General features: G+C 41.8%; 2 protein-coding genes across 2 annotated transcripts; one reads left to right on the top strand and one right to left on the bottom strand.

The window, feature by feature from the left end:
• Positions 1–12,647: 12,647 nt before the first annotated feature.
• rps28 (ribosomal protein S28) lies at positions 12,648–14,559 on the bottom strand. Its single transcript, XM_021612949.3, has 4 exons — positions 14,330–14,559; positions 13,985–14,032; positions 13,418–13,542; positions 12,648–12,774 (listed from the first exon to the last, which is right to left on the bottom strand). The coding sequence occupies exons 1-3, from the start codon at positions 14,366–14,368 to the stop codon at positions 13,420–13,422; spliced, it is 210 nt and encodes a 69-aa protein (XP_021468624.1). The 5' UTR covers positions 14,369–14,559; the 3' UTR covers positions 12,648–12,774; positions 13,418–13,419.
• Positions 14,560–23,050: 8,491 nt separating this feature from the next.
• insl3 (insulin like 3) lies at positions 23,051–25,439 on the top strand. Its single transcript, XM_021614230.3, has 2 exons — positions 23,051–23,237; positions 24,845–25,439. The coding sequence occupies exons 1-2, from the start codon at positions 23,051–23,053 to the stop codon at positions 25,132–25,134; spliced, it is 477 nt and encodes a 158-aa protein (XP_021469905.3). The 3' UTR covers positions 25,135–25,439.
• Positions 25,440–25,934: the final 495 nt, after the last annotated feature.

Genomic DNA, 25,934 nt, shown 5'->3' with positions numbered 1-25,934 from the left:
CGGGTAAATTGCCACAGTAGATTTTCCGTGGTAAACAAGGAAATACTCTATTTCTATTGGGCGGAATGCTTGTCAAATAGATAGATAAACCGCCCTTAGTCCATTAAAAAAGGACTAAGATGTTCCCGATGACAATACCAACCAGAGGGCAAACATATCTCGAAAGTCTTTGGTTGCAAGCAGGAAAAAAGAGCAGTTCAAAAAGAGCCGTTCGTTTGTGAACAACCCGTCACTACTCGCAACACACGGAGTGATAGACAAAGCTAACTCACCCTCAAACAACACCATTTCAACAGCAGAATTATATCTTATCTTACTCCAGAAATATATATAATCCTTCAACATTTTCCACGAACCAGAACCCATCACTACACCTGGTAAAGGCCTATTTCCAAGACCTGCAATTGTGTTTCACAACACCCGACTTCACAACAACATGGCAGCGCTTGGAAGTAGGCATAATGGCAGGCTGTACAATTTCACCTCTGGCCTTCACTATGGCCATGGAAGTCATCATCAGGGCATCGAGATGGGTGGTCGGCGGTGAGAGAACTAAGGAAGGGCTCCGTCTCCCACCTATCCGAGCATACATGGATGACATGACTACACTGACCACCACTGCAGCATACACCAGACTGCTACTTGCAAAACTGCAGGATAACATCAAGTGGGCCCGGATGAAAATCAAGTCAAGCAAATCTCAAGCATCTCCATAGTCAAGGGACAGCTTAAAGATGTGAGGTTCTGCATTGGAGATGACCCGATACCAACGGTGTCTGAGCAACCCATCAAGAGCCTGGGTAGATGGTTCCAACGAAAGCCTCCGGGATAAAGATCAAGTGCAGCAAGTAAGGCAGGACATCGCTGACGGTCTTGAGAACATCAACAAGACTGGGAAGCTCAAGCTTTGGTGCCTACAGTTTGGACTTCTCCCCCGGGTAATGTGGCCACTCACCGTCTATGAGGTCCCAATAACAACAGTGGAGAAGATGGAGCGAACCATTACCTCATACGTGAAGAAATGGCTGGGTGTCTGAGTAACATCGGCCTCTATGGCAAAGGGGTCCTTGAACTACCTCTTACAAGTCTAACGGAGGAGCGCAAGTGCTCTAAAGTGAGACTTCAGATGACATCGAAGGACTCCAAAGACCAGACCATTAGCAAGGCTGCACCTCCCCTACAAACTGGACGGAAATGGACATCATCCAAGGCTGTGCAGCAAGCAACATCAGCCCTGAGACACCAAGACATTGTGGGGAATATCCAGCATGGAAGAGGAGGCTTTGGCCTGGCAGCAAGCAAACCAACGTTCCATAAGGCAACAACATTTGAACGCAGGAAGCTGGTGGTCGAGGAGGTGCGCAGACAGGAGCAGACTGCAAGAAGTGCAATGGCTGTCTCTCTTGCTAAACAAGGGCAATGGACACGGTGGGAAGGCCTGGAGAGGAGAAAGATCAACTGGAGTGAGCTTTGGCAAATGGAGGCAAGCAACATCAGCTTCATCATAAGAGCTGTTTATGATGTGCTTTCATCACCAAAAAACCTACATCAATGGTATGGCGAGGACCCGACCTGCCCCCTCTGCCCAGCTCCAGCGACTCTCAGGCATATAATGACAGGTTGCAAGATCAGCCTCTCACAAGGCCGCTAAACCTGGAGGCACAATCAGGTCCTCAAGAGCCTGGCTGCAGCACTTGAGACCAAGAGGAGTGCAACCAATTCATTACCTCCAAAAACAAGCAATCCCATCAAAACAACAACATTCATCCGGGAGGGACAGAAAAGGCCCAAGCATCCTCCTACGAAGCCAGAAATTGGACTCCTAGTCATGGCCCGGGACTGGAAGATGCTTGTCGATATTGACCAGCAACTAATTTTTCCACCTGAGATTGCTTCTACCAACCTTAGGCCAGACATGATACTCTGGTCCCCTTCACGAAAGTCTGTGTACGTCACAGAGCTCACAGTCCCGTGGGAAACCTCTGTTGAAGAGGCCTACAAGCGTAAGAAACTGCGTTACACAGAGTTGGCAGCAGACGCAACTCAGTGTGGCTGGAATGCAAAAGTCTGGCCAGTTGAAGTGGGATGCAGAGGATTCGTGGCTTCTTCCACCATCAGGTTGCTGAAAGAACTTGGAATCCATGGACAGGCTCTGCGGCAGACCGTCAGAGCAGTTTCTCAAGCAGCTGAAAGAGGCAGCCAGTGGATCTGGATCAAACGGAAGAACCCTTGCTGGGCAATAACTTCATGACCCCCCACCCCCACCTGAGAACCCAATTCAGATCCCTCCAACTTGAGGAGGGCATATGAGGTATGCGGTCAGCTGTAGGGCTGGCTCAGGGAAGAGGACGCCCCTGCCTTGCATAGTCCCATGGGAAATATTAATTGGGCATGGGACACAAGCTAAGGCTTGATCACCCTTTAGCTGGCCACCTTTGATGAGGGTGTTTAGTGATTAAAGGCCAAAATACCCACTGATTCGAAGGCACACTACTGAGGATGTGTCCCAAAATGAACATCTTAACCCAGTCTAAGAAATAAACCTCCCATGCCACTCTGTCAACATCACGGCAAATCTCATGTGAGTGCATACCATCTATTGGCACAATGGACAGTTTTTAACATCTCGTCCCGTGTTTTATGATTCTGATATTACAAAAGCAGAAGGTCATTAAAGTGAAATTTACATGGGCGGATTGGCCGTCTGGCAATTCTGGCAAATTCCAGAAGGGCCGGACCATCTTATATTAGGGTGGGCCAGTCAAAACAGCTGTTTCTCTGTCTATACTGACACTTAGGAGTGACAGACAGACAGACAGACAGAGAGACAAAGACAGAGACAGAGACAGACAGACAGACAGACAGAGACACAGACAGAGACACAGACAGACAGACAGACAGACAGACAGACAGACAGACAGACAGACAGACAGACAGACAGACAGACAGACAGTGTGTCAGTGGGCTGTTTAATTGTAGTATTTTGATATATTTTTTTACGGTCATGAAATTACAGCATTGTTTGTCAATCCCTAGATTAACTCTCTTGGCTATTTGACCAAACATACAATCATTCGATAATTGAACCTAATATTTCATTTTAAAAATTACATTTCCTTCCAGTAACCACTTTCTCTTGTTTTATCTTGCAGTGACCCATTTTGACTGCCAACACAACAACTGAAAGCAAAACAAGCATTTTGAAAGTTCTGATAAACATGATCATTTCTTCTCAGACCAAGTACGACCGCAATGTGACTGATAACAGGGTAAAGCGCTGGGCCCAGTTGCTGGAATGCCAAACAAAGTGAGTCCTTGTTGTTCAGCTCCCAACTCCCTGTTATGGCGATTGAGTGGCGCTGGCTTCGGCAGCGCAGAGTACATAGTTAATCAGCTTCATCACATCAGTGTTTACTAAAGAAGGGAGGTCATAACTCTTTTTTTACCCCCCCCATATCACTCAAAAACGGGCCTAACAGCAGCAACATGCCTGACCCTGCCTCGTGGCTCCAGCATGCAGTCGCTCTTTGCACCTGCTATTTGCACTGCCACTTTGCTGAGTAGTGGGAATTGTGGTAAACTGATATACAAACAACCGGTATGCAACGTGGGGGACTGCACCTTTGAAAATAAATAGTTCTAGATTTCATTGACCAATCCCCAGTGCTATTTGTACGGGCTGGTGAAAAGCAAAAAGTCTGAAATGTTTTTTTTTTCTAGGGCTGAAGTCCCCTAGCACTCTTTCTCATTCCCACTGTGTCTTACATGGTCACACACATGTTGAGAACATACACACTCAATTCCCCATTCTTCATGTCCTTCTCATGGTCACACACACTTGATCATCTACTGCACAGGATGGAAGTCGGCAGCTTTAGCCAGGTTGTTTACTGGTTATTGGGATAATATAAGTTCAGAACATCTTAATGAACGACATGGCGTCAATGCAAATTAGAGTATTTGTGCCTTTTTTTATTTGTGTTTCTCTTGTCTCTTAACTTATTTAATGTGCTTTGCTTTCATGCCCCCAAGCTGTGGGAACTTGGCCTCCATCTTGGAGCTTAATTAAACCTGTTGTGCTGCAATTAATGGCAGGACATGGATTCTCTGTGCTTAAGGTTGCACTGCAGTTCAGAGAACCAGTGAATGTCCGCTAGTTACCTCAGAGGCGGTTGTCTGAAGGCCTCCCTCTGTGTCCTAAGGGCCCCATTAGTAAATATGAGCACCATGACTGGGGCCACTGTCCGGGTCAAGGGCAGTAAATCAGAGGCCCCGCTTCCCCAGGAGGTTCCCTGACCCCACCACAACATGTCCTACTACACAGCATGAGAGTGACAAAGGCTCTGCCAAGTTCCAAAGATGCCTTTTCCCAAATGTCCTCTATATGCAACGGGGGCTATAATTTAAACAGTGACACCGACTCCAATTTTAACATTGATAGGGTGTTATTGGCACAGGATCCAATTTTAGCATTGTTGAAGCTTAATACTCCGCTGTTTGGCTTCCAAACAAGGTTATCACGATATGTTTGGAGGAAACCTGAGGAGTAGGTTAGGTGGGCTGTCCTGAAGCCATCCTGTTTGTCATGCCAAGTGTCTGAAGGAACCTTTTCAAAATCACCACTAACGATCTATTGGTCTGATGGAGCTAGTCTTACATAATTGAACCTCCATTAAATATCTCTTTCAATTTGTACATCATGAATTTTAAGTCTGTAAGGTCTGTGATACAATTGTTAGATATAGCATAGGGTGCATAACTTTGGTTCTCTCGGGCCAGAGTGTAGGCCTGTTTTTGTTTGTTACTGCCTAATAATCAGATTGCTAGATGGGTAGCCAGTTATGTGAACTGCCATAAATCTAATTAATTGCCAAGGACAATAGAATACCAGCACAATACAGGAGGTTTGCACCTCTGAAATACATAGAAATTGCTTTACACATCATATACTAAGTGCACAGTAAAGATTACTATATGAGAACTTGTCTCAACAAGTACCTCAGATTCTGTTTTCATGTTTTTCTTTCCGCCTGCGGTTGGGTTGGAAACTTGGCGTGGTGTTGTTGACTATGATATACCCTCGAGACAAGTCACCCTGCTGTTTTTCCCTGCTCTGTACAAGTAGAGGCCTGAAGGCCTGTGGAGAGAGGGAGGAAGGGAGGGAGAGAGTGAGAGAGTGAGAGAGTGAGAGAGTGAGAGAGAGAATATTAAAATTAGAATCAGCTTCCTATTTCGCAACAAAGCATCCTTCACTCATGCTTCCAATCATACCCTCGTAAAACTGACTATCCTGCCGATCCTCGACTTCGGCGATGTCATTTACAAAATAGCCTCCAACACTCTACTCAGCAATTTGGATGCAGTCTATCACACTGCCACACGTTTTGTCACCAAAGCCCCATATACTACCCACCACTGCGACCTGTATGCTCTCGTTGGCTGGCCCTCGCTTCACATTCGTCTCCAAACCCACTGGCTCCGGGTCGTCTATAAGTCTTTGCTAGGTAAAGCCCCACCTTATCTCAGCTCACTGGTCACCATAGCAGCACCCAACCGTAGCACGCGCTCCAGAAGGTATATTTCACTGGTCACCCCCCAAGCCAATTCCTCCTTTGGCTGCCTTTCCTTCCAGTTCTCTGCTGCCAATGACTGGAACGAATTGCAAAAATCACTGAAGCTGGAGACTCATATCTCCCTCACTAACTTTATGCACCAGCTGTCAGAGCAGCTCACAGATCACTGCACCTGTACATAGCCCATCTGTAAATAGCCCATCCAACTACCTCATCCCCATACTGTTATTTATTTTTGCTCCTTTGCACCCCAGTGTCTCTACTTGCACATTCATCTTATGCACATCTATCACTCCAGTGTTTAATTGCTAAATTGAAATTATTTCACCACTATGGCCAATTTATTGCCTTGCCTCCCTTATCTTACCTCATTTGCACAAACTGTATATATACTTTTTTTCTATTGTTTTATTGACTGTATGTTTGTTTATTCCATGTGTAACTCTGTGTTGTTGTTTGTGTCGCACTGCTTTGCTTTATCTTGGCCAGGTCGCAGTTGTAAATGACAACTTGTTCTCAACTAGCCTACCTGGTTAAATAAAGGTTAAAAAATAATAAATAATAATAATAAATATAAAAAAATACAAAAGTGTACACCCTACACACCCTGGTAGATATCCTCCAAAATAATACCAAAATATATTCTTGCTTTATCGACTTCCAAAAAGCTTTTGATTCTATTTGACATACTGGACTGTTCTACAAAGTTATTGAAAGTGGTGTAGGGGGTAAAACTTATGACATAATTAAATCAATGTATAATGGTAATACGTGCAGCATCAACATTTGCAAGAAAATAACAGAATTCTTTAACCAGAGGCGGGGCCTTCGCCAGGGTTGCAATCTGAGCCCTGCACTCTTCAATATTTACAACGAATTGGCCACTATTCTAGAAAACTCCTCAGCGCCTGGTGTTAGTCTCCACAATTCAGAGATTAAATGCCTGCTCTTTGCAGATGACCTATGCCTGCTGTCACCCACAGCACATGGCCTACAGCAGAGCCTGGACCTGCTAGAGCAGTACAGTGCAAAAATACTAAAATAATTATTTTTCAGAGAAGATCCAGATCTCATGGAATTATACCCAAGTTCTCAATTGGTACAAAATATATAGAGTACTGCACACACTACAATTACTTAAAAAATAAGCTCAACTGGACACCTTCATGATGCAGTGAATGAACTGAGAGAGAAAGCACACAGGGCATTCTACGCCATTAAAAAACAAATTCAAATTGAAATACCTATAAAGATTTGGATAAAACGAATTGAATGTGTCATTGAACCAATTCTACTTTATGGCAGCGAGGTCTGGGGTCCACTTGCAAAACTAGATTTCACCCAGTGGGACAAACACCCCATTAAAACCCTGCATGCAGAGTTCTGTAAGAGTATCCTACATGTCCAGAGGAAAGCTACAAACAATGCATGCAGTACAGAATAAGGCCAGTATCCACTAATAATAAAAACTAAAAAAAGAGCAATTCAGTTTTGGAAACATCTAAAATACAGTGACCCCCTCTCATATCATTACCAAGCCCAGCAATACCAAGAGTCCACTCATCCAGCTGGTCCTGGAGCTGAGTTCACAAACCTGTTCTACTAACACACTGAAGCCTCAGGGCCAGAACATCCAATCAATCAGAATAAACCAAATTACAACACAGTCAAAACAAAACTACATTACTTATTGGGAAACACAAAGCAAAATGCAGTGCTATCTGGCCCTAAATCGACAGTACACCGTGGCAAACTATTTGACCATGGTTACTGATCAAAACGTTAGCAAAACCTTGACAAAGTACAGGCTCAGTGAGCACAGCCTTGCCATTGAGAAGGGTAGACACAGGAAATCATGGTTCCCTGTAGAGGAAAGAATGTGAAACCACTGCACCACAGCAGAACCCGAGACAGAGCTGCATTTCCTGACAAAATGACAAAAATATAAAACAATTGGAGTGTAATTTCCCCAAATTTGAAACCCTTATTCAAGGTTTCTAAGACCTCTCTGATGAGGATAGGCTACCCGTCCTGTTGGGGGAGGACTTAGAGAGCTGTGGGTTGGCAGCACACATTACTTATTATTATTAATTATGTTAATATTTGAAATGTCCAAAGTAAGCTTTGGCAATATGTACATTGTTACGTCATGCCAAAATGCGAATTGAATTTAGAGAGAGAGCGAGAGAGAGCCACCCCCACCCAGAGAGAGAGAGAGAGAGAGAGAGAGAGAGAGAGAGAGAGAGAGAGAGAGAGAGAGAGAGAGAGAGAGAGAGAGAGAGAGAGAGAGAGAGAGAGAGAGAGAGAGAGAGAGAGAGAGAGAGAGAGAGAGAGAGAGAGAGAGAGAGAGAGAGAGAGAGAGAGAGAGAGAGAGAGAGAGAGAGAGAGAGAGAGAGAGAGAGAGAGAGAGAGAGAGAGAGATCCAAATTGATCAGCAGCTGCTGGAAAAATGAGCTCCTACAAATATATCTATATATTGAAATTTACATTATTGATTTATTTTCAATGTACTTTACTCAAACTTTACTTTACTCAAACCAGTTTATATCACTTATTATAAATGAGATCATTTATACTACCAGCTCTTGGAATATCCAGGGCCTATACTCTTCCTATTTTGGTTTTTAAAAAACAAATCCAGAATTTCTTAAAAACATCAAGGGACAGGACATCATAATCTTACTGGAAACATGGTGTCGTGGAGACATAGATACTCAGTGTCCCTCAGGCTATAGAGAAAGTTTACTACATTCAGTGCTAAGTCCTGTAATAAGTAAATATCAAATTGGCTTTCTCCCCAACCATTGCACTACTGACCATATATGCACCTTACACACACACACAATTAATAAACACGTCCACTAAAAAAAGAGGGCAAAATCTTTGCTTGCTTTATTGACTTTAAAAAAAGCAGCATTTGATTATATTTGGCACGAAGGGCTATGGTGGTAAGGTGTATGACCTAATAAAATGTATATACAGAGAAAACAAGTGTGCAATAAAAATCTAAAACCAAAGAACAGAATTTCTTTCACAACGTCGAGGTGTGAGACAAGGCTGCAGTTTGAGTCCAAATCTTTTCAACTAAATTGCTATCTGGCCCTAAACAGAGAATATGAATTGGCTGATTAGACAGAGACAGATTCTTACCAAGTACAGGCTGAGTGACCACCAATTGGCAATAGAAACCGGCAGACATAAAAATATATAAATATTCCTCACCAAGAGATTCATTATTCACAGAAATTACTACACTTCTTCCAAATTTTTTCCCAGAGGAAAAACTAAAAATACTTATGGGCGAAGGAGCAATAGCTCCTCTTGCAGCCACATTTGTATTTGCCTGCCATAGCCTGAGGGACACTGAATAAATAACACCTGTAGTGCTAACAGCTATAGTACATCTGTAAAATAACAGCTGTAGTACTGACGAAATGGTGAAGATGGCAATTACATAGTTAGTTTCCATGTTTAGCTTTTTATATTTATTATATTTCTATATTGACTGTTTACCATTTTATTGTTTTTAATATTATTATTATTTACTACCATTTTATATTATTTGTTATTCTTTATACTTTTATTACAAGGTACACACAAACACACATAGAGACACACACACACACACAGAGAAAGACACACACGCACGCACGCACACACACACAGACAAACAGGCAACCCTCCGATTGCTGGCTAGCCTCTAATCGCTAGGCTACATGCTGCCCGTGTAGATGATTCAGATATGAGTGTTGTGGAGTGATGAGAAGTAAGCTGACACTTTGTTGTTTTCATCCCTTTCGGAGATGTTGTTGTTGACTAAGAAGTCTGATAAGCATTCAGCTTGGAATCTCTCCCTCTTATCAAGTGCCAGCCTGCTCTTCCTAGTCGTTCACATCGGCCGCTTTCAATGAAACTTTGCCAAGGGTGTCAAATGTGATTGAGACTAAATGTGGCTCATAGGTTATCAGCTTACCTAAGAGATATTATATTTATGTCAACTGAGTTGATTACAAACTGTGACAACCCAACAACATGTTGTTTAGAGATTGATATGTATGGTAGTGTCTACTTGGCATGTTTTCCTCTGAGGTAAATATAGAATTGATAGATGTAGTTTCAATAATTGCAGATGGTTTCAATGACCAAAACGTCATTATTAAGACCCTGAGTTTTACCTGAAACTTTGGGCTCTTCTCCCGGGTCAGGTCACATGGTTAGGTTTCATTCAAGACCTTATTCATGATATGTAAACATGAAAGTGGGGTAAACTCACGCACTTTAGTCATTTTGTATGTTGAAATATTACTTCAGGAATGAAAACAATGGTTACCCTTTGGTCTTTCATCCACCTGTCTTCTGAGAAATGACAGCTCACGATAATGCCAAACGATACCATGTGTCATTGGACCCACTCTTCGAAGTCCATGAATAGCTTGGCAAAAGTTGATCCGGTCCATTTGCAAATCTTATGCCAGTGAGAGGGGCCCATAATAGTTCGGAAGTAAATCACTTTGGGTTTCAATTTACGTCTTTCTGAGTGAAAGTTGCACCAGGACGGACACAGGGTAGCTAACAGGTCATTTTGATTGTGTCGAGCTGTTGATCCACTGAACAGTCACAGTACTCTACTAGACAGCAGCAAATGCTGCTCTACGCTGTCAAGTCCTCTGCTCTGTCCTCCTTTTAACAACATATTTAAAATTCCCTCTTAAACAAGACACGAGCTCACATTCTGATGGATTACTTTCATAATCATCATACTTACTTACCAGAAGAGAACAAAATCACAATTGAACGAGACATACAAAAGCATTGTAGACAATGATAGGTCAGACACAAGCCATGTTTAAAGGAATTTGTGAGGCATTAGTCACAGTATCGAGAGGCATATTGATAATGTCAATCAAGCTTAATTTAGATAGCATTCATATACCATTCTGGTCTCAAAATACATACTCCACTACTATGTATTTGGACAGTGATGTCAAAATGTTTCATGAGGTGACAGTACAGAATGTCACCTTTTAAATGAGGGTATTTTCATACATAGACCTATCAAGTGGTTTCATTTCTAAAAAGTAAATCCGATACGCATGAAAAGATCCTCAAATAAAAGGTGACCGTCTCCTCTGTCACCCTACAGGATATTTTGGATTTGAGATCAAATGTACTGGAGCCACATTTAACATCACTGTCCAAATACATGTGTAGATGAGTGGAATAGGTACCACAAACAGTATGTCCATGTCCTGTAGTTGTTGGAAATAGGTAGACGGTAAGTGTTGCTGTTACAGAATAGAAAGCAATTTCACCACAAACCACACAGAGGTGTTGAAAAGGTGCACATAGCAAAGGGAATACTCACTCAAACTGTCAATGGGTTGACCTGCTTTTCTTTTCAGTTATTTACGGACTTGTTTAACTTTGCCCATTGAGGCTGGAACTCAAACTTGCACCGCAGAAAAAAACACTATTTAAAAAAAAAAAAAAGTAAGTATATGTTTACACTGCTTAGTGGGTGAAACACACTTGCATTTTGATGAAAGGGTGTATTTTTGCAGCCTTTTGCAAGTTTGCTTGAATCTGGCCCAAGATGTTGGAGACAGGGAGTTCATGAGTTCAAGTTAGTGTATCACTGTGACTGTTCATGGAACATCGGTGTAAAAATAACCCCGTGGCAGATGTCACAACCCTCTCTGTGGACTACTGAAAAGTAATGAGTTAAACTAGGAACGATGCTTCCCTCTACTGGAAATTAGCTAACTCAACATGAACTTGATATTGCATCATAACAAAAAGCCCCAACAGGGTAGTTCCATTACAATTATTTGGCCATTCATGTTGCTACAACAACCTTGAGACAAAAAAAAAAAAAAGTCAGCTTCTGAAAAGAGAAGTTTGACAGTAAAACGAACAATAAAGGGTAGGCTAAACTTTGTGGAAATGAGTGAAATAAGATTTCAGCATGAAATATTTGACCTACGATTCTGGAGCAGTGAAACTGTAGATTTGGGTCTAGCTGTAGAAGGCTATAACAAAACACGAATCTGAGGAACGCCAATAGCAACACAGTAGGGAACATTGGGCACGATACTATACATAGTCATATTACACTAGTATGCAGGATCAGGAATATCCATGTTTGTAGACCAATGTTCACACAGCATCATACAGCCAGAGATGTAAGAAGAAGCGAGACATCCCACTCTCAAATATCTTTTTCTGGTTCATATAATCAAAGAACAGACCAGACCCCACTACTGTCACATTGGTCTAAGGGAAAACCACCCCTTAAGCAGACTAACCATATTCCACCCAGTGGTAAAGATGTCATCACTTAGCCATCTTTGATTCATGCCTCCCTTACCTACAGTAAACCCTGATCTGATAAAATAATATAAGTATCACAGAACCCGTGCTCTCAAATTATGCCAGATGTTGATCAGGCTACAAAACCCAATCCAAACAAAAGGGAAAAACATTCCGTCTCTTAATATTTCAATCGAATGAAAAAAAAGAAAAAAAAAAAAATCACTAGTGGCATTGTTTAGGCAAGTACAGGCTGAAACCCACCCTTAGCCCTCCTACCCACCCACATAGATCTGAAACTATTGGATAGGCGTAAGCAATATAGTGAAAATCCCACCCAGTCTAGCCAATCCTTTCAAATCTACAGAAGTGCACAGGGGGGTCCCATGGCTGAATTTAAAATTCAGCAAACGTAGGTGAGCATTCCAAATACTGTACATTAGCAGCACACCATTTAGTTCCAGTGATGACCGAATCAGTACGCTGCTGCTACTTCGTCCCCTTGTACAGTACATTTCTGTATGCTGCTCTTCTGACAAAAGGAGAGCAATCATTCAAATCAAACCTGTTAAGGTTTTACTTCAGCACCTGCACACATTTTGCAGTAGGTGGGAATTGTATGTTCAAAATAGGATCATCAATGCGACAGGTGGCATCCATACCATATTCATGGACAAAGTGTACTATAAAATAAACTACCATTAGTCAACTTTGGTTCACAATATGTCTACACGCATTGGTCATTGAATAGGAAAAACACAAATCTTCACCTTGAACAACACATTTTTATTTTTTTCTTAAACTGCACAAGTGAGATGTGGGGCCATTGCAGATGAACTGATGGGGTGTCTGCACCCCAGGCGTTGGTTTGGCATCTCAACTTCGCCGGGCACTGCAACGAAGATGTGGGAATTAATCAAATGTATGCACATACCATTTTTTAACAGCAAAATAGCAGACCCAAGGACATAATTTTAACAGACACCTACATATCCCTGGGATGGCATACAAGTGGATGTAGAGCCTAACGACTTCCCAGTCCACCAACAATTATTTACCTTATACCCTAAAGTAATACTTTTATAGAGGTCGTGGTAAATGGTTTTGACTTCCCTTGAGGGCCATTGAAAGCAACACTGGTTTATAGTTCCCTTGGATTGTCACACCAAAAGCTACTTCAGGAATCCTGTAGGATTGCAATTCCAGCCCTACTGCGACACACCTGATTCCTCTAAACTGCTCTTCACGACCAAGCTTAATTGAATCAGGCTGAAGCAAAAACATGCCCACCCAACTGCTGTCTAGGAGTACACATGACTGACCTAATATACATCAGGGCTCTCCAACCCTGTTCCTGGAGAACTACCATCCTGTATGTTCACTCCAACCCTAGCCCACCTGATTTGAATAATTAGCTGGTTGATATGCTGAATCAGGTGAGTTACAACTGGGGCTGAGTGAACCTACAGGACTATAGCTCTCCAGGAACAGGGTTGGAGAGCCCTGCTTTACATGGACAATAGTATGGCACACACCTTTATCGCAGCCTTCTGGCTTCCCTTTCAGACTCCAGAAGTGTCAGCACATCACCCTCTCTGACTGGCCCCTTCACATTCCTGATGATCGACCGGTTGCTGTCATCCATGAACTCCACACGGACCTGAAAGAGACAAGACATGATACATTAGAACATGCAACAGCCACACACTACACTGTTTACAGATTCCATAACACAGAACCAAGGACCTAAATACATCTGATCACACCAGGCGTTTAAACTAGTGCATTTCTATAAATAAATTGCATTTCAATGTAGTGACAGTTGGGATACACATGTCATTGATTAACTACCTACTTTGTTTTACCATAACATGTTAGCTGGCTAATTTAGTGACCTTTTGCCACAACCAATCTTGCTAGCTATGCAGGATACTCTTATACATTAGCATGTGGCATAGCCAGAATTACAGACGTGGAATCAAGGACTACTAGTTTGTGCACAATACATCATCATTTGCAAGCTAATATTGCTAACCATCGACATTGATGAACTAATTGGCTATCAAGTTAGGTAATACTACTAGCGTTTCAGTAACACATACCTGGGTACACTGTCCCTGGGAACCAGTTCTCCCGAGCACCTTGGTGACCTGGAGAAGAAGCGTAAAACGGTTAGTTAGCCAACTACACATCTGAGATAACGTGGGACGTATGAGTGCCTGTTTTTCAGCTAAATTACCTAGCGAGTGTTAAGCTAGATAAATTAATGGTTGCTGTAATTTAGCACTTCCAGCACGCGCAGCTCACCAAGCAATGAGGCTCCGTTCAAGTATAAACGTGGCAGGAACTTTTTTTTTATTAAAATGAGCTCAAATGAAACACTGAGTATTTACGAATGTACACATTCATATATTGAAAGTCTCTTGAATATGATTGCGTTTTCTTACTCTTGCAAGCTTGATCGGCTGCACGCGGCTGGCATCCATATTGTCAGGTTGACTGGAAAGGAAGTCACGTGGTGAGAGTACTGTATATATTCAAACTGTAATCCAAAATATTTTCAACTTTTAACACATTTAGGCACTTTATAATTGTATTATTTCATATTATGTATGATATGCGTTTAAAAAATACATCTCCCTGGATTAAAAACATAGTATATTTAAAATAAATGTACATTTCCGGTTCCGGTTTGGTATTGTGGTTCATTCACTCCAAGAAATAGGCGGATGGGGGGATGAATAATCAGTATAATGCCTTTGATTTCTAATTATAGTTGCATAAAAATATATATTATTTTATAGGTATATTTTAATCGCAAAGACAAAGCCTGATTAACTAATTTAAGCAGTGTGGAGTCTTACACCAATATAAAGTTGAATCTCGAAGGACTAGACAAAACAAATGCACTTGTAATGGCACTTACAAATATAGTCAATCAATAAAATGTGTCTATCAATGAAAATTTGAAGGGTATTTTTTTTATTTACATATTTTTTAAATGAACCTTTCTTTAACTAGGCAAGTCAGTTATGAACAAATTCTTATTTACAATGAAGGCCTAACAAAAGGCAAAAGGCCTCCTGTGGGGACAGCGGCTGGGATTAAAAATACAAAATAAAAATATAGGACAAAACACACATCACGACAAGAGAGACAACACTACATAAAGTGAGACCTAAGACAACAACATAGCATGGGGGGCAACACAACATGGTAGCAGCACAAAACATGGTACAAACACTATTGGGCAAAGACAACGGCAAGAAGGTAGAGACAACAATACATCAGGCAAAGCAGCCACAACTGTCAGTACGTGTCCATGATTGAGTCTTTGAATGAAGAGATTGAGGTAAAACTGTCCAGTTGAGTCTTTTTTTGCAGCTCGCTCCAGTCGCTAGCTGCAGCGAACTGAAAAGAGTAGCGACCCAGGGATGTGTGTGCCTTGGGGACCTTTAACCAAATGTGACTGGCAGAACAGGTGTTGTATGTGGAGGATGAGGGCTGCAGTAGGTATCAGATAGGGCGGAGCAAGGCCTAAGAGTGTTTATAAATAAACATCAACCAGTGGGTCTTGTATACAGAGATGACCAGTTTACAGAGGAGTATAGAGTGCAGTGATGTGTCCTATAAGGAGCATTGGTGGCAAAACTGATGGCCGAATGGTAAAGAACATCTAGCCGCTGGAGAGCACCCTTACCTGCCGATGTATAAATTACGTCTCCATAATCTAGCATGGGTAGGATGGTCATCTGAATCAGGGTTAGTTTGTCAGCTGGGGTGAAAGAGGAGTGATTACGATAGAGGAAACCAAGTCTAGATTTAACCTTAGCTGCAGCTTTGATATGTGCTGAGAGAAGGACAGTGTACCGTCTAGCAATACTCCCAAGTACTTGTATGAGGTGACTACCTCAAGCTCTAAACCCTCAGAGGTAGTAATCACAATGGTTCGGAGAGGGGCATTCTTCTTACCAAACCACATGACCTTTGTTTTGGAGGTGTTCAGAACAAGGTTAAGGGCATTTACATTGTTTAGTAACATTGGAGTAAAACAAGCTTATATTTTGGGGTTGAACTATGCTCCCGAGGCATTTATAAGTTATGTTCTTCAAGAAACAATGGGTACATATCATTAATTTATTAGGTCCAAAAATGGATGTAGTAACAGCAGATTGCTACTTTAATGTAGAAATACTGTCTATAGGCCAGTGGAAATAAGGGGGAATTGATCTGCATGATAAAATTGCAATCCAATGGTATTAACGTGAAATGATGGAGGTTGGAATGAATGCATAGATATGAAGGTATACGTGAGGTTGTTTACTGTGATTCCTTTCTGTCCAGTTTGAACTGCATGTACCTGTAAGCCTTTAAATTAATAGCCCTGTCACAAATGAACGACTGCTGCCTCTGCTCTGCATTTCCCTCCTCCCAGCACCAAATCCTTAAATCACAACACTAATCCTCACTGACAGTATTTTTAACTTCTGTTAGGATAGAAAGAACAGCAATGGAATTAGAGAATCAGTGAGGAGGATGAATCCCCAACTCATGCTCCAGATCTTCTTGCACGTCCAATCAAACGCGGAATAGCTTTTCCTCTCCCTGCTGAATTTGTAAGAAAAGGATGAAGAAAATCTTCCTTTTGTTGTTCTTCGTTTCGTGGAATGGAAAACGTGTGGGATATTGGATTTGCTGGTAATGTCTTTCTTTAATGACTTAACTTTCACTGGGTGAGCAAGATTTATTTTCTTCTCATACATTTCCAATGGAACAACCTTCAAGAAACCCTTGCCACTTAAAAAAGTGGGGGGTTCCGCAAGGCCCTCTGGGACCTGATGGAGAACTCTTACTCCTCATTAGTGGCTAAGGGCTTTGCCATGTTCTCCAGCCATTTCGTCCTCATCTCCATTGTGGCGATGACCCTCAACACGGTGAGGAAGTACACCATCTACGGCAAGACTTACATGGAGTGTGTGGAGATCGTCTCCATCGTATTCTTCTCCTTTGAGTACTTCTTGAGGCTGCACACCACCTGTGACATCAAACACTTTGTGAAAAGTGCTCTAAACTTTGTGGACCTTTTGGCTGTCATGCCCTATTTCATCCAGATTATTTTTGAGATTTTCACAGACGTAAATGATGCCAGTGCCCCAAGGACCTGAAGACCATGGCCCGGGTCAGCAAGGTTAGCAAGGTGCTCAAGGTGGTCAAGCTCCAGCGCATCTTCTGCATCCTCAAGCTGGCCAAGCATTCAACGGGCATGCGGGCGTTTGGATTCACCATCCGGCAGTGCTCAGAGCAGGTGTGCTGCCTTTTCCTGTTCATTATCCTGGGCATCTTCACCTTCTCGGCCCTCATGCACACTGTGGAGCTGGACAAGCCAGGCACCCCCTTCAGCAGCATAACTGACGCTTGGTTGTGGGCCGCTGTGAGTAAACAACTCCATCTTCTTTATGTTTTGTCTTCTGTACAATATGCTCTACATTTCAGTTCTTCTCCTATGGTATGCCACTTCTATTTTAGCAACATACACTACATTACCAAAAGTATGTGGACACGTCAAAAATCTCATTTCAAAATCATGGGAATTAATATGGAGCTGGTCCCCCTTTTGCTGCTATAACAGCTTCCACTCTTCTGGGAAGGCTTTCCACTAGATGTTGGAACATTGCTGCGGGGACTTGCTTCCATTCAACCAAAAGAGCATTGGTGAGGTGGGCACTGATGTTGGGCGATTAGGCCTGGCTCACAGTCGATGTTCCAATTCATCCCAAAGGTGTTTGATGTGGTTGAAGTCAGGGCTCTGTGCATGCCAGTCAAGTTCTTCCACACCATTTCTGTATGGACCTCGCTTTGTGGACGAGGGCATTCTCATGCTGAAACAGGAAAGGGCCTTCCCCAAAATGTTGCCACAAAGTTGGAAGCACAGAATAGTCTAGAATGTCATTGCATGCTGTAGAGTTAAGATTTCGCTTCACTGGAACTAAGGGGCCTAGCCCAAACCACGAAAAACAACCCCAGACCATTATTTCTCCTCTACCAAACGTTATAGTTGGTACTATGCATTGGGGAAGGTAGCGTTCTCTTGCGTTGGCCACCAAACCAAACAATGCACTGCTCGACTGAGTGACCTTACAGATATTTGTATGTGTGAGGTACAGAGATGCGGTAATCATTCAAAAATCATGTTAAACTCTATTTCTGCACACATAGTGAGTCTATGCAACTTATTATGTGACTTGTTAAGCACATTTTTATTCCTGAACTTATATACGCTTGGGGATGAATACTTATTGACTCAAAAACATCCATTTTAAATTCAGGCTGTGACACAACAAAAATGTGGTAAAAGTCAAGTGGTGTGAATACTTTCTGAAGGCACTGGATACACTGTAGTACTGTATATAGGACTCAATTGCAATAAATAGACTATGCAATGGTTGCAAAGAATAAAAGTTATTTAATCTCAACTGTTGCTTTTCTCGTTCAGCATGTTGAATGTCTCACATCCGCACAGACTGCCGGCTAGGAATGTAGTGTTTTAATTCTTAAAAGTCTAAGATGTTGAGGGAGGGGGTGCTAAGCTGACATATGGAATTGTTTAAGATAGTATGACCATGTATCATTTAGCATTTTTGTTATATATAGTACCAGTCAAAAGTTTGGACACACCTACTCATTCCAGGGTTTTTCTTTATTTTTTACTATTTTCTACATTGTAGAATAATAGTGAAGACATCAACAATATGAAATAACACATATGGAATCATGTAGTAAATAAATGTTTGAAATTCTTCAAAGTAGCCACCTTGCCTTGATGACATTCTCTCAACCAGCTTCATTAGGTAGTCACCTGGAATGCATTTCAATTAACAGGTGTGCCTTGTTAAAAGTTAATTTGTGAATTTTTTTGTGTTGTGACAAGGTAGGGTTGGTATACAGAAGAGGGCTCTATTTGATAAAAGACGTAACAGACACATCTCAACATCAACTGTTCAGAGGAGACTGCGTGAATCAGGCCTTCATGGTCGAATTGCGGCAAAGAAACCACTACTAAAGTACACCAATAAGAAGAATAGACTTGCTCGGGCCAAGAAACACGAACAATGGACATTAGACCGGTGGAAATCTGTCCTTTTGTCTGATGAGTCCAAATTTGAGATTTTTGGTTCCAACCACCGTGTTTTTGTGAGACGCAGAGTAGGTGAATAGCTGATCTCCGCATGTATGGTTCCCACCATGAAGCATGGAGGAGGAGGTGTGATGGTGTAGAGGTGCTTTGCTGTTGACACTGTCTGTGCTTTATTTAGAATTCAAGGCACAGTTAACCAGCATGGCTACCTACCACAGCATGCTGCAGTGATACGCCACCCCATCTGGTTAGTGGGACTATCATTTGTTTTCCCACAGGACAATTAACCAAAACACACCTCCAGGCTGTCTAAGGGCTGGAGTGCTGCATCAGATGACCTGGTCTCCATCTGGCCTCCACAATCACCTGACCTCAACCCAAATGAGTGAAGAAAAAGCAGCCAAAGTGCTCAGCATATGTGGGAACTCCTTCAAGACTGTTGGAAAATAATTCCTCATGAAGCTGGTTGAGAGAATGCCAAGAGTGTGCAAAGCTGTCATCAAGGCAAATTATGGCTACTTTGAAGAAGCTCAAATCTCAAATATATTTAGAATTTTTTAAAACACTTTTTTGGTTACTACATGATTCCATACGTGTTATTTCATAGTTTTGATGTCTTCACAATTTTTCGACAATGTAGAAAATAGTCAAAATAAAGAATAACCCTTGAATGAGTAGATGTGTCCTAACTTTTGACTGGTACTGTATACAATTTATTATATATTTTGTACACATATTTAACCAATGTTTGGGGTAGGTACAAAACTACCATCATACCTTCATTCATTTTTTAAAAACCGGTACCGCTTTCCATAGAGGAATAATAGTTTGTAGGTCAAACCGTTCTGATGCTACAGACGTTTTCGTGAGTAGACTGATGTCCGAGATGTCTCATGGTCTGACAAACGCTGCTCTAGCTCTGACACCTTACCCAGCATACCTCTAGCATTAACTGACATATTTGTATGGGGATTTTTTAATTATGTAACTTAGATTGTGCGTCAATCGACTCTAGGGGGTTAACTATAAAATGTTACCACAACCAGTTAATCAGTGATAAAGTGGAAGGATGAACTGCAAAAAACAACTGCACATCTGTGTGGAAAATAATAATACATGTTTGATTTAAATTAAAATCAAAACAACTTTCTGCTCTACATTGGTAAAACGTATTTGACAATATTTAAATCTATGTTCAAGGTTGAAATGTGTGTCTCACACAACTACAGACAGAATATTAAGCTAAAAGTGACAAATTGAAACGTTGTGCTGTCACGACCTCTACCGAAGGTAACTCCTCTCCCTGTTCCGGCGGCGCTCGGAGGTCGGCGTCGCCGGTTTACTGGCCGCCACCGATCCCTTTTCTGTTTGTTTTGTCTGTGATTCTTTTCACACCTGGTTTAATTTGCGTTTATTTCTATGTGTATATAGGGTACCTGTTGCCTGCCTTAGTTCGTGCGGGATTAGATTTGTGTGTATTGCGCTCGATTGTATTTGATGTTTGTTGTTGTCACTATTACGCACGTGTATGTAAAGTGTCGAAACTGTGTTTGTTCCGCCGTGTGTTTGCACGAGTTTCTGAGTATTCGAGAGCGTAGTTTTTGGATTTTCGTCTTTGTTCTTTTTGTATTGGTGGACTATATTATTAAATACGCTTCTCAGACATCCCTGCTCTCCTGCGCCTGACTCCTTACACCTCTCACCGAGACGCACGTTATCACATGTGCGCTCTCTGATATGACATTAATTGAAATCATAATTATTTCAGATATAATAGAATGTGATTAATAAACATAAGGTTATTTCACTTTCCCAGCTGTCCACCTTGACAATTCCCCGTCAGAAGAAGCGCAGGTTGATTTTGGCAATCATGCACTTGGCCAAGATGCATCTCGGTCAGCACAGCCTCCTTCTCCTCCTTAGTAAAAAAAACATCTTCCTGTGTGGCTGGCCATCCTTCCCTTGTAGGTACATGATTGCCTAACAAGTTGGAAGAGAAGAGTTGTTGAAATACTCAAGTCTCAGTACATTTGCACTGCTGTCTTTCTTTGTCTCTCTCTCTCTGTCTCTCTTCCCACCTCTCTCTCCTTCTCTCACTTTCTTTCTCACCCCCTCGCCTCAGCAGCCTCCACTGAACTGTATGTATAGCTAACAACATATAGATGACCAACTAACTAGATGGAAAATGGTTGTGCATAGCTTAATCTGTCCAATTATCTAATAGAAGTTAACTGCTTGTGAATTTCTCTGAATGTTGCGCCTCTTGTCGAGATCAGTGGTGCCTTCATAGTACTTTGCCTGGTTGGAAAGATACAAGAAAATCTCCTCGAGGGATGCCATTGAAGTGCAAGCCACATACAAACAGAAAGCTACAGTTACAGTAGCTAGCTAATGTTAGCTAAATAAAACTGTCTGGCTAGCTGGTCGACTAGGCAGGCTGAGGTAAATAAGTACAGTAGCTAGCAACGACAATCTATTGTCATGAATCTTGCCCTGGAATGACAACTGAAAGATTTCTGCTAGATGGCCAATTTGCAAATTCAAAATTGACTATATTGTAAAAATTCATGAAAACAAAAATGAGCTGTTTTGGTCTTAATTTAAGGTTAGGGTTATGCATTAGGGTAAGCAGTGTGGTGAAGGTTAGGTTTAAAATCAGATTTTATGACTTTGTGGCTGTGCCAGCTAGTGAACAGTCTGCAGAGCTGCCTCCAGAACAAGATTCATGACGAAAAATGCCAACCTGCATGTTCAACATCAATTAAAGCGAGAAGCCAGTCGCCTGGCGGTGTCTTCTAGCGTCAACCTGGAGCCAAGTAGGGAAAGACAGGGAATGCACCCAAGGCTACACACACACACACACACACACACACACACACACACACACACACACACACACACACACACACACACACACACACACACAGAAAGGAGTCCGTGTGACGGCTGTGACTCCACCATGGGACTCCTTGATATTGCTATTCTAGATATGATGCACTTTGAATTTTATTGTCTGCATATTTTATTTTAAGGCGAACAAAACAAGATGTAACTGAAGCTCAATGCCAAGTACCGCATAATGTCCGTATTCAACAAATGTTTGAAATATGAAGCTGTGGTATGAATGCGCATGGTAAGTCATTATCCTTGACTTTGTTTTGCACCTGCATCCTGATTTTATTAGCTCCCCTTCTTCTAGATAAGTCCAGACACATAGCCACAGTTGGTAAATAACACTTCTCAAAGAAAATATGCAAACTAATCACAGAGAATACATACACATATCAACATTTTCAAATAATAAAAAATAAAAAGTCCCTAAATGTGAAGATTTACGGAGTAAGTTATGCGCCAAGTTTTTTCACAGTAGAGGCTCATCAGGGTTAGATAATGAAATATTTCATAATGGTAGGATACAACACGGCAACTTCATTGTCCATATGTTACAGAGAACAATGGAAATGAGTCTTCCACCCACTCCCTTTTTCTCAGCGCCTGGCCCAGGATTCAAACCAGCCACCTTTCAGCCACAGGTCCAACTCCTTAGCCACTGGGCTACCTATAACAAAAATCAGATGTATTATCCATCAGGTCAATATATGGATCACCCTATGGTTTTGGGGCCATAAGAGGCTTTTCTTGAATATGAGTAAACTTAATCTTTATAATGAAAAAGAAAAACAATTTCAGATCACCTGGAAGTATTCATTTTCCTATACTTGCACCACTAACCTCAGTTCATAAACCCCATGCTATAGATCACCATTTGACATGTATTTATCTCAAATGAGAGTTCCAGCCTTGAGGGGAACTCTCTTTGACATGTAGTGATCTCAAGATCAGGACATCCTTTTCCTTGGCCAAGGGCGAATGGCTCCTTATGAGAATCCCAGGCCTGGCATAGACAGCAGGGCACTATATAAGGCTCTAGGAAGCTCTCACAAGCATCACATCCCTCCTCATCGTACCATACCTGCTGCATCGATTTGCTGTTTGTGTGATTTACTTGGGCGCAAACATCCTCATCAACATCATGGATGCTAAGTGTCTTGTGTCTCTTGTGGTAGTTCTCATGGTTGGGGTGTATGGGACCCACGGGCAGGATGCCAGGGTGAAGCTGTGTGGGAGAGAGTTTATCCGTATGGTAGTCACATCGTGTGGGAGCTCCAGACTGAGGCGCTCCACTCCGGAGCTTGGACAACACCCCGTCAACCACCAGAGTGAGTACAACTCTCAAGGCCCTAATAGCTTGTTTTCATACGTTTATTATGCTGCTGTTTGTGCCGGAGTTGAGTTTAGTTGAATCCGAAAGGCATACATGTATTTTTTATACTGAAACGCATCCAACTGGGTACACACGGGTTGAATCAACATTGTTTCCACGTCATTTCAAAGAATGACGTGGGATAGACATTCAATTGACGTCTGTGCCCAGTGGGACGAGAATGGAGGTTGGAGGTAAATGGAATCCTCTTCTCAAACAAGCTGACATCCAAAGCACAAAGTATATGAGGACGGAGTTGGAGAACCCCTCCCGAGAACCCTTACGGGAGTTGTAGAATTGAGCATTTTTCAATCACCTGGAACAGAGCCATAATCATCATTATTTTTTTCTGCATAGGTTATCTCAGCATATCTTCTTCACCTGTCCCAGTGTCATTTTAATGAGGGTGTCCTTCTGACTGTAAATCACACATCTCAATATACAGCAATAACATGCCTAATATATATATATACACGTTACAAAACAGTACATGGGATCATAACACATATCAACAATACAGGCACATATCATGGAGTCATAATTAATACAATAATATCATGATATTTAAACACTTAGCGTGCCAGATTACATTTAAAACAAGCATTTTTTCTGCCTATCTAAGCTTACCTCTTGAGCTGTCTGTATCCTCCTGACTGGTGGTTCTTTTTTCAAGAAACTAAATATGTTTACTCTGTATCTCCGCAAAATCTGGTTAAATGATTTAAAGGAATGTGAGTCTTAATCAGTACATTTAGTAATTGGTTGCTAAAGTCTAGCAACCTTCCAACAGATAGCTAAGATAGTTAGACAATCTACTCTAATTTGATTGATAGCCTGAAAGGGCTTGTTAGAAGGTCGGGAGATTGGGAACCTATCTGGCTAGCTAGCTAAAGCCAACTTTATAGGTGGTAGCATTTCAGAGAAACAAAGAAACATTTTTGTTTTATTTATTCATCAAGAAGGAATGAATAGGCTACATAGCTTGATCAAATTTATTTACAAACATACCTCCTGCGAGTGCTGCCCATCACTGACTACTAAAATCAAATCAAACCCTGTGTGTCACTCTTAACTCTTTTTCTTGCTCTGTGGTGCACCTTCGTATTAACCACTTACTAGGGAGAGTAGGGGGTTCCAGCCAGAGTGCCCCCTCCGCAAAATACCACTGACAGATATTTTTATAAACAATTTTGATAACACTTGGGCTTAGAAATTAAGTTTAGTAACTCATTTAACATCTACAAAATGTCAAAACAGGACAAATCCTGAGTGGCGCAGCAGTCTAAGTATCTCAGTGCTGGAGGCATCACTACAGACCCTGGTTCCATTCCAGGCTGTATCACAACCGGTCGTGATCGCGAGTCCCGGGTTTAGCAGGAGTAGGCTGCATTGTAACTAAGAATGTATTCTTAACAGACTTGCCCAGTTAAATAAATGTTAAATAAAAATAACAAATTCAATTCTGAGGGGGCATGTGCTCTTGTGCCCCCTATAGGCATGACACCTCTGCTGACATCTGCCTACATTGTGAATGATGCCTAATTCTGTTTTTTCCTTCTACAGGGGTAATTCTGGATTGGCTGAACAGCAATCAGTTTTCCAACCTGAGGACTTCAGAGACTGGTGAAGATGTGGTGACACAGCAAGATGACCAGGACTCCACAGAGAGTATGACAGAAGACCAGCAGACCCATCCAGGGTTTCCCAGCACACCGCAGGTCCAGGGGGACATGGAGCCTTCAACCGTCCCTCTGGGGTACACCGTGTCCTCCCGTACCCGCCGAGACGTGGGGCCTGCTGGGGTGTGCTGCCGATCCGGCTGCACCATGAGCGAGCTGGTCCAGTATTGCTAAGCTAAAGCTAATGGTAGGCTAATGCTAGGCAAGAATAACATTTCACAAGGAATTGTTGGTCAGCCATTGCTTGGTTAGCCATTGGAATGACGGAATAGGTTAAAATCAGGTTTATTTACATTGGTTGGGATGTTTGAAGGGCCATTTTGCAGTTGCCAAACCTTTGCATTAGAGCTAATGCAGTTAGTTCTACAAAAATGTTCATGTTGTTTTCTTGATATCATGAATTGTGTGTTAATCTAATCATTAGAGTATTGTTGTGGAAGGATTTGTGTAATGATAAAATCAAGACGGAAAGAATGTTGTCGAAAGAGGCTTTATTTATCATAATAATAATTTGTATTATTTATCACATGAATATTATACTTGATTCTCACCTGCACAATGAAGGACAACAATGAATGCCAAATGAGAGTTGTCAAGAAACCTTCCTGTTCATCTTGAAACACAATGTAATAAAGCTTTTGAAGATCATCGGTGAGTGGAGGTTACTTAACAGTTGTCTGTCTTATGCAAACCATGCTTTTCTGACTTCAAACAGGGACAATAACCCCTCACTTCTCCACAATGTGTTGCGAGCTCCATGCCATGTTGAAAGTGCTTTGAAACCTATAGCGACATGTGCTATACAGTAGAAATGCAATCGATCCATGGTGTCATAGAGAAGGCATCACCCCCACAGAGCATCCCCCTCCAGTAAAGATCAAATGATCCGCCTGCCCTCTCACTCCACTTGAAACAATTTCCATTCTCATTACAATCTTCATCAGTGTACATCATTGAAAAAGGCAGAGAAAATC

This window comes from Oncorhynchus mykiss, chromosome 8, assembly GCF_057628025.1.
Source record: "Oncorhynchus mykiss isolate SJ-2025 chromosome 8, ASM5762802v1, whole genome shotgun sequence".
In the NCBI taxonomy this organism is placed as follows: domain Eukaryota; kingdom Metazoa; phylum Chordata; class Actinopteri; order Salmoniformes; family Salmonidae; genus Oncorhynchus; species Oncorhynchus mykiss.
This window is presented reverse-complemented; position numbering and strand designations above follow the sequence as displayed.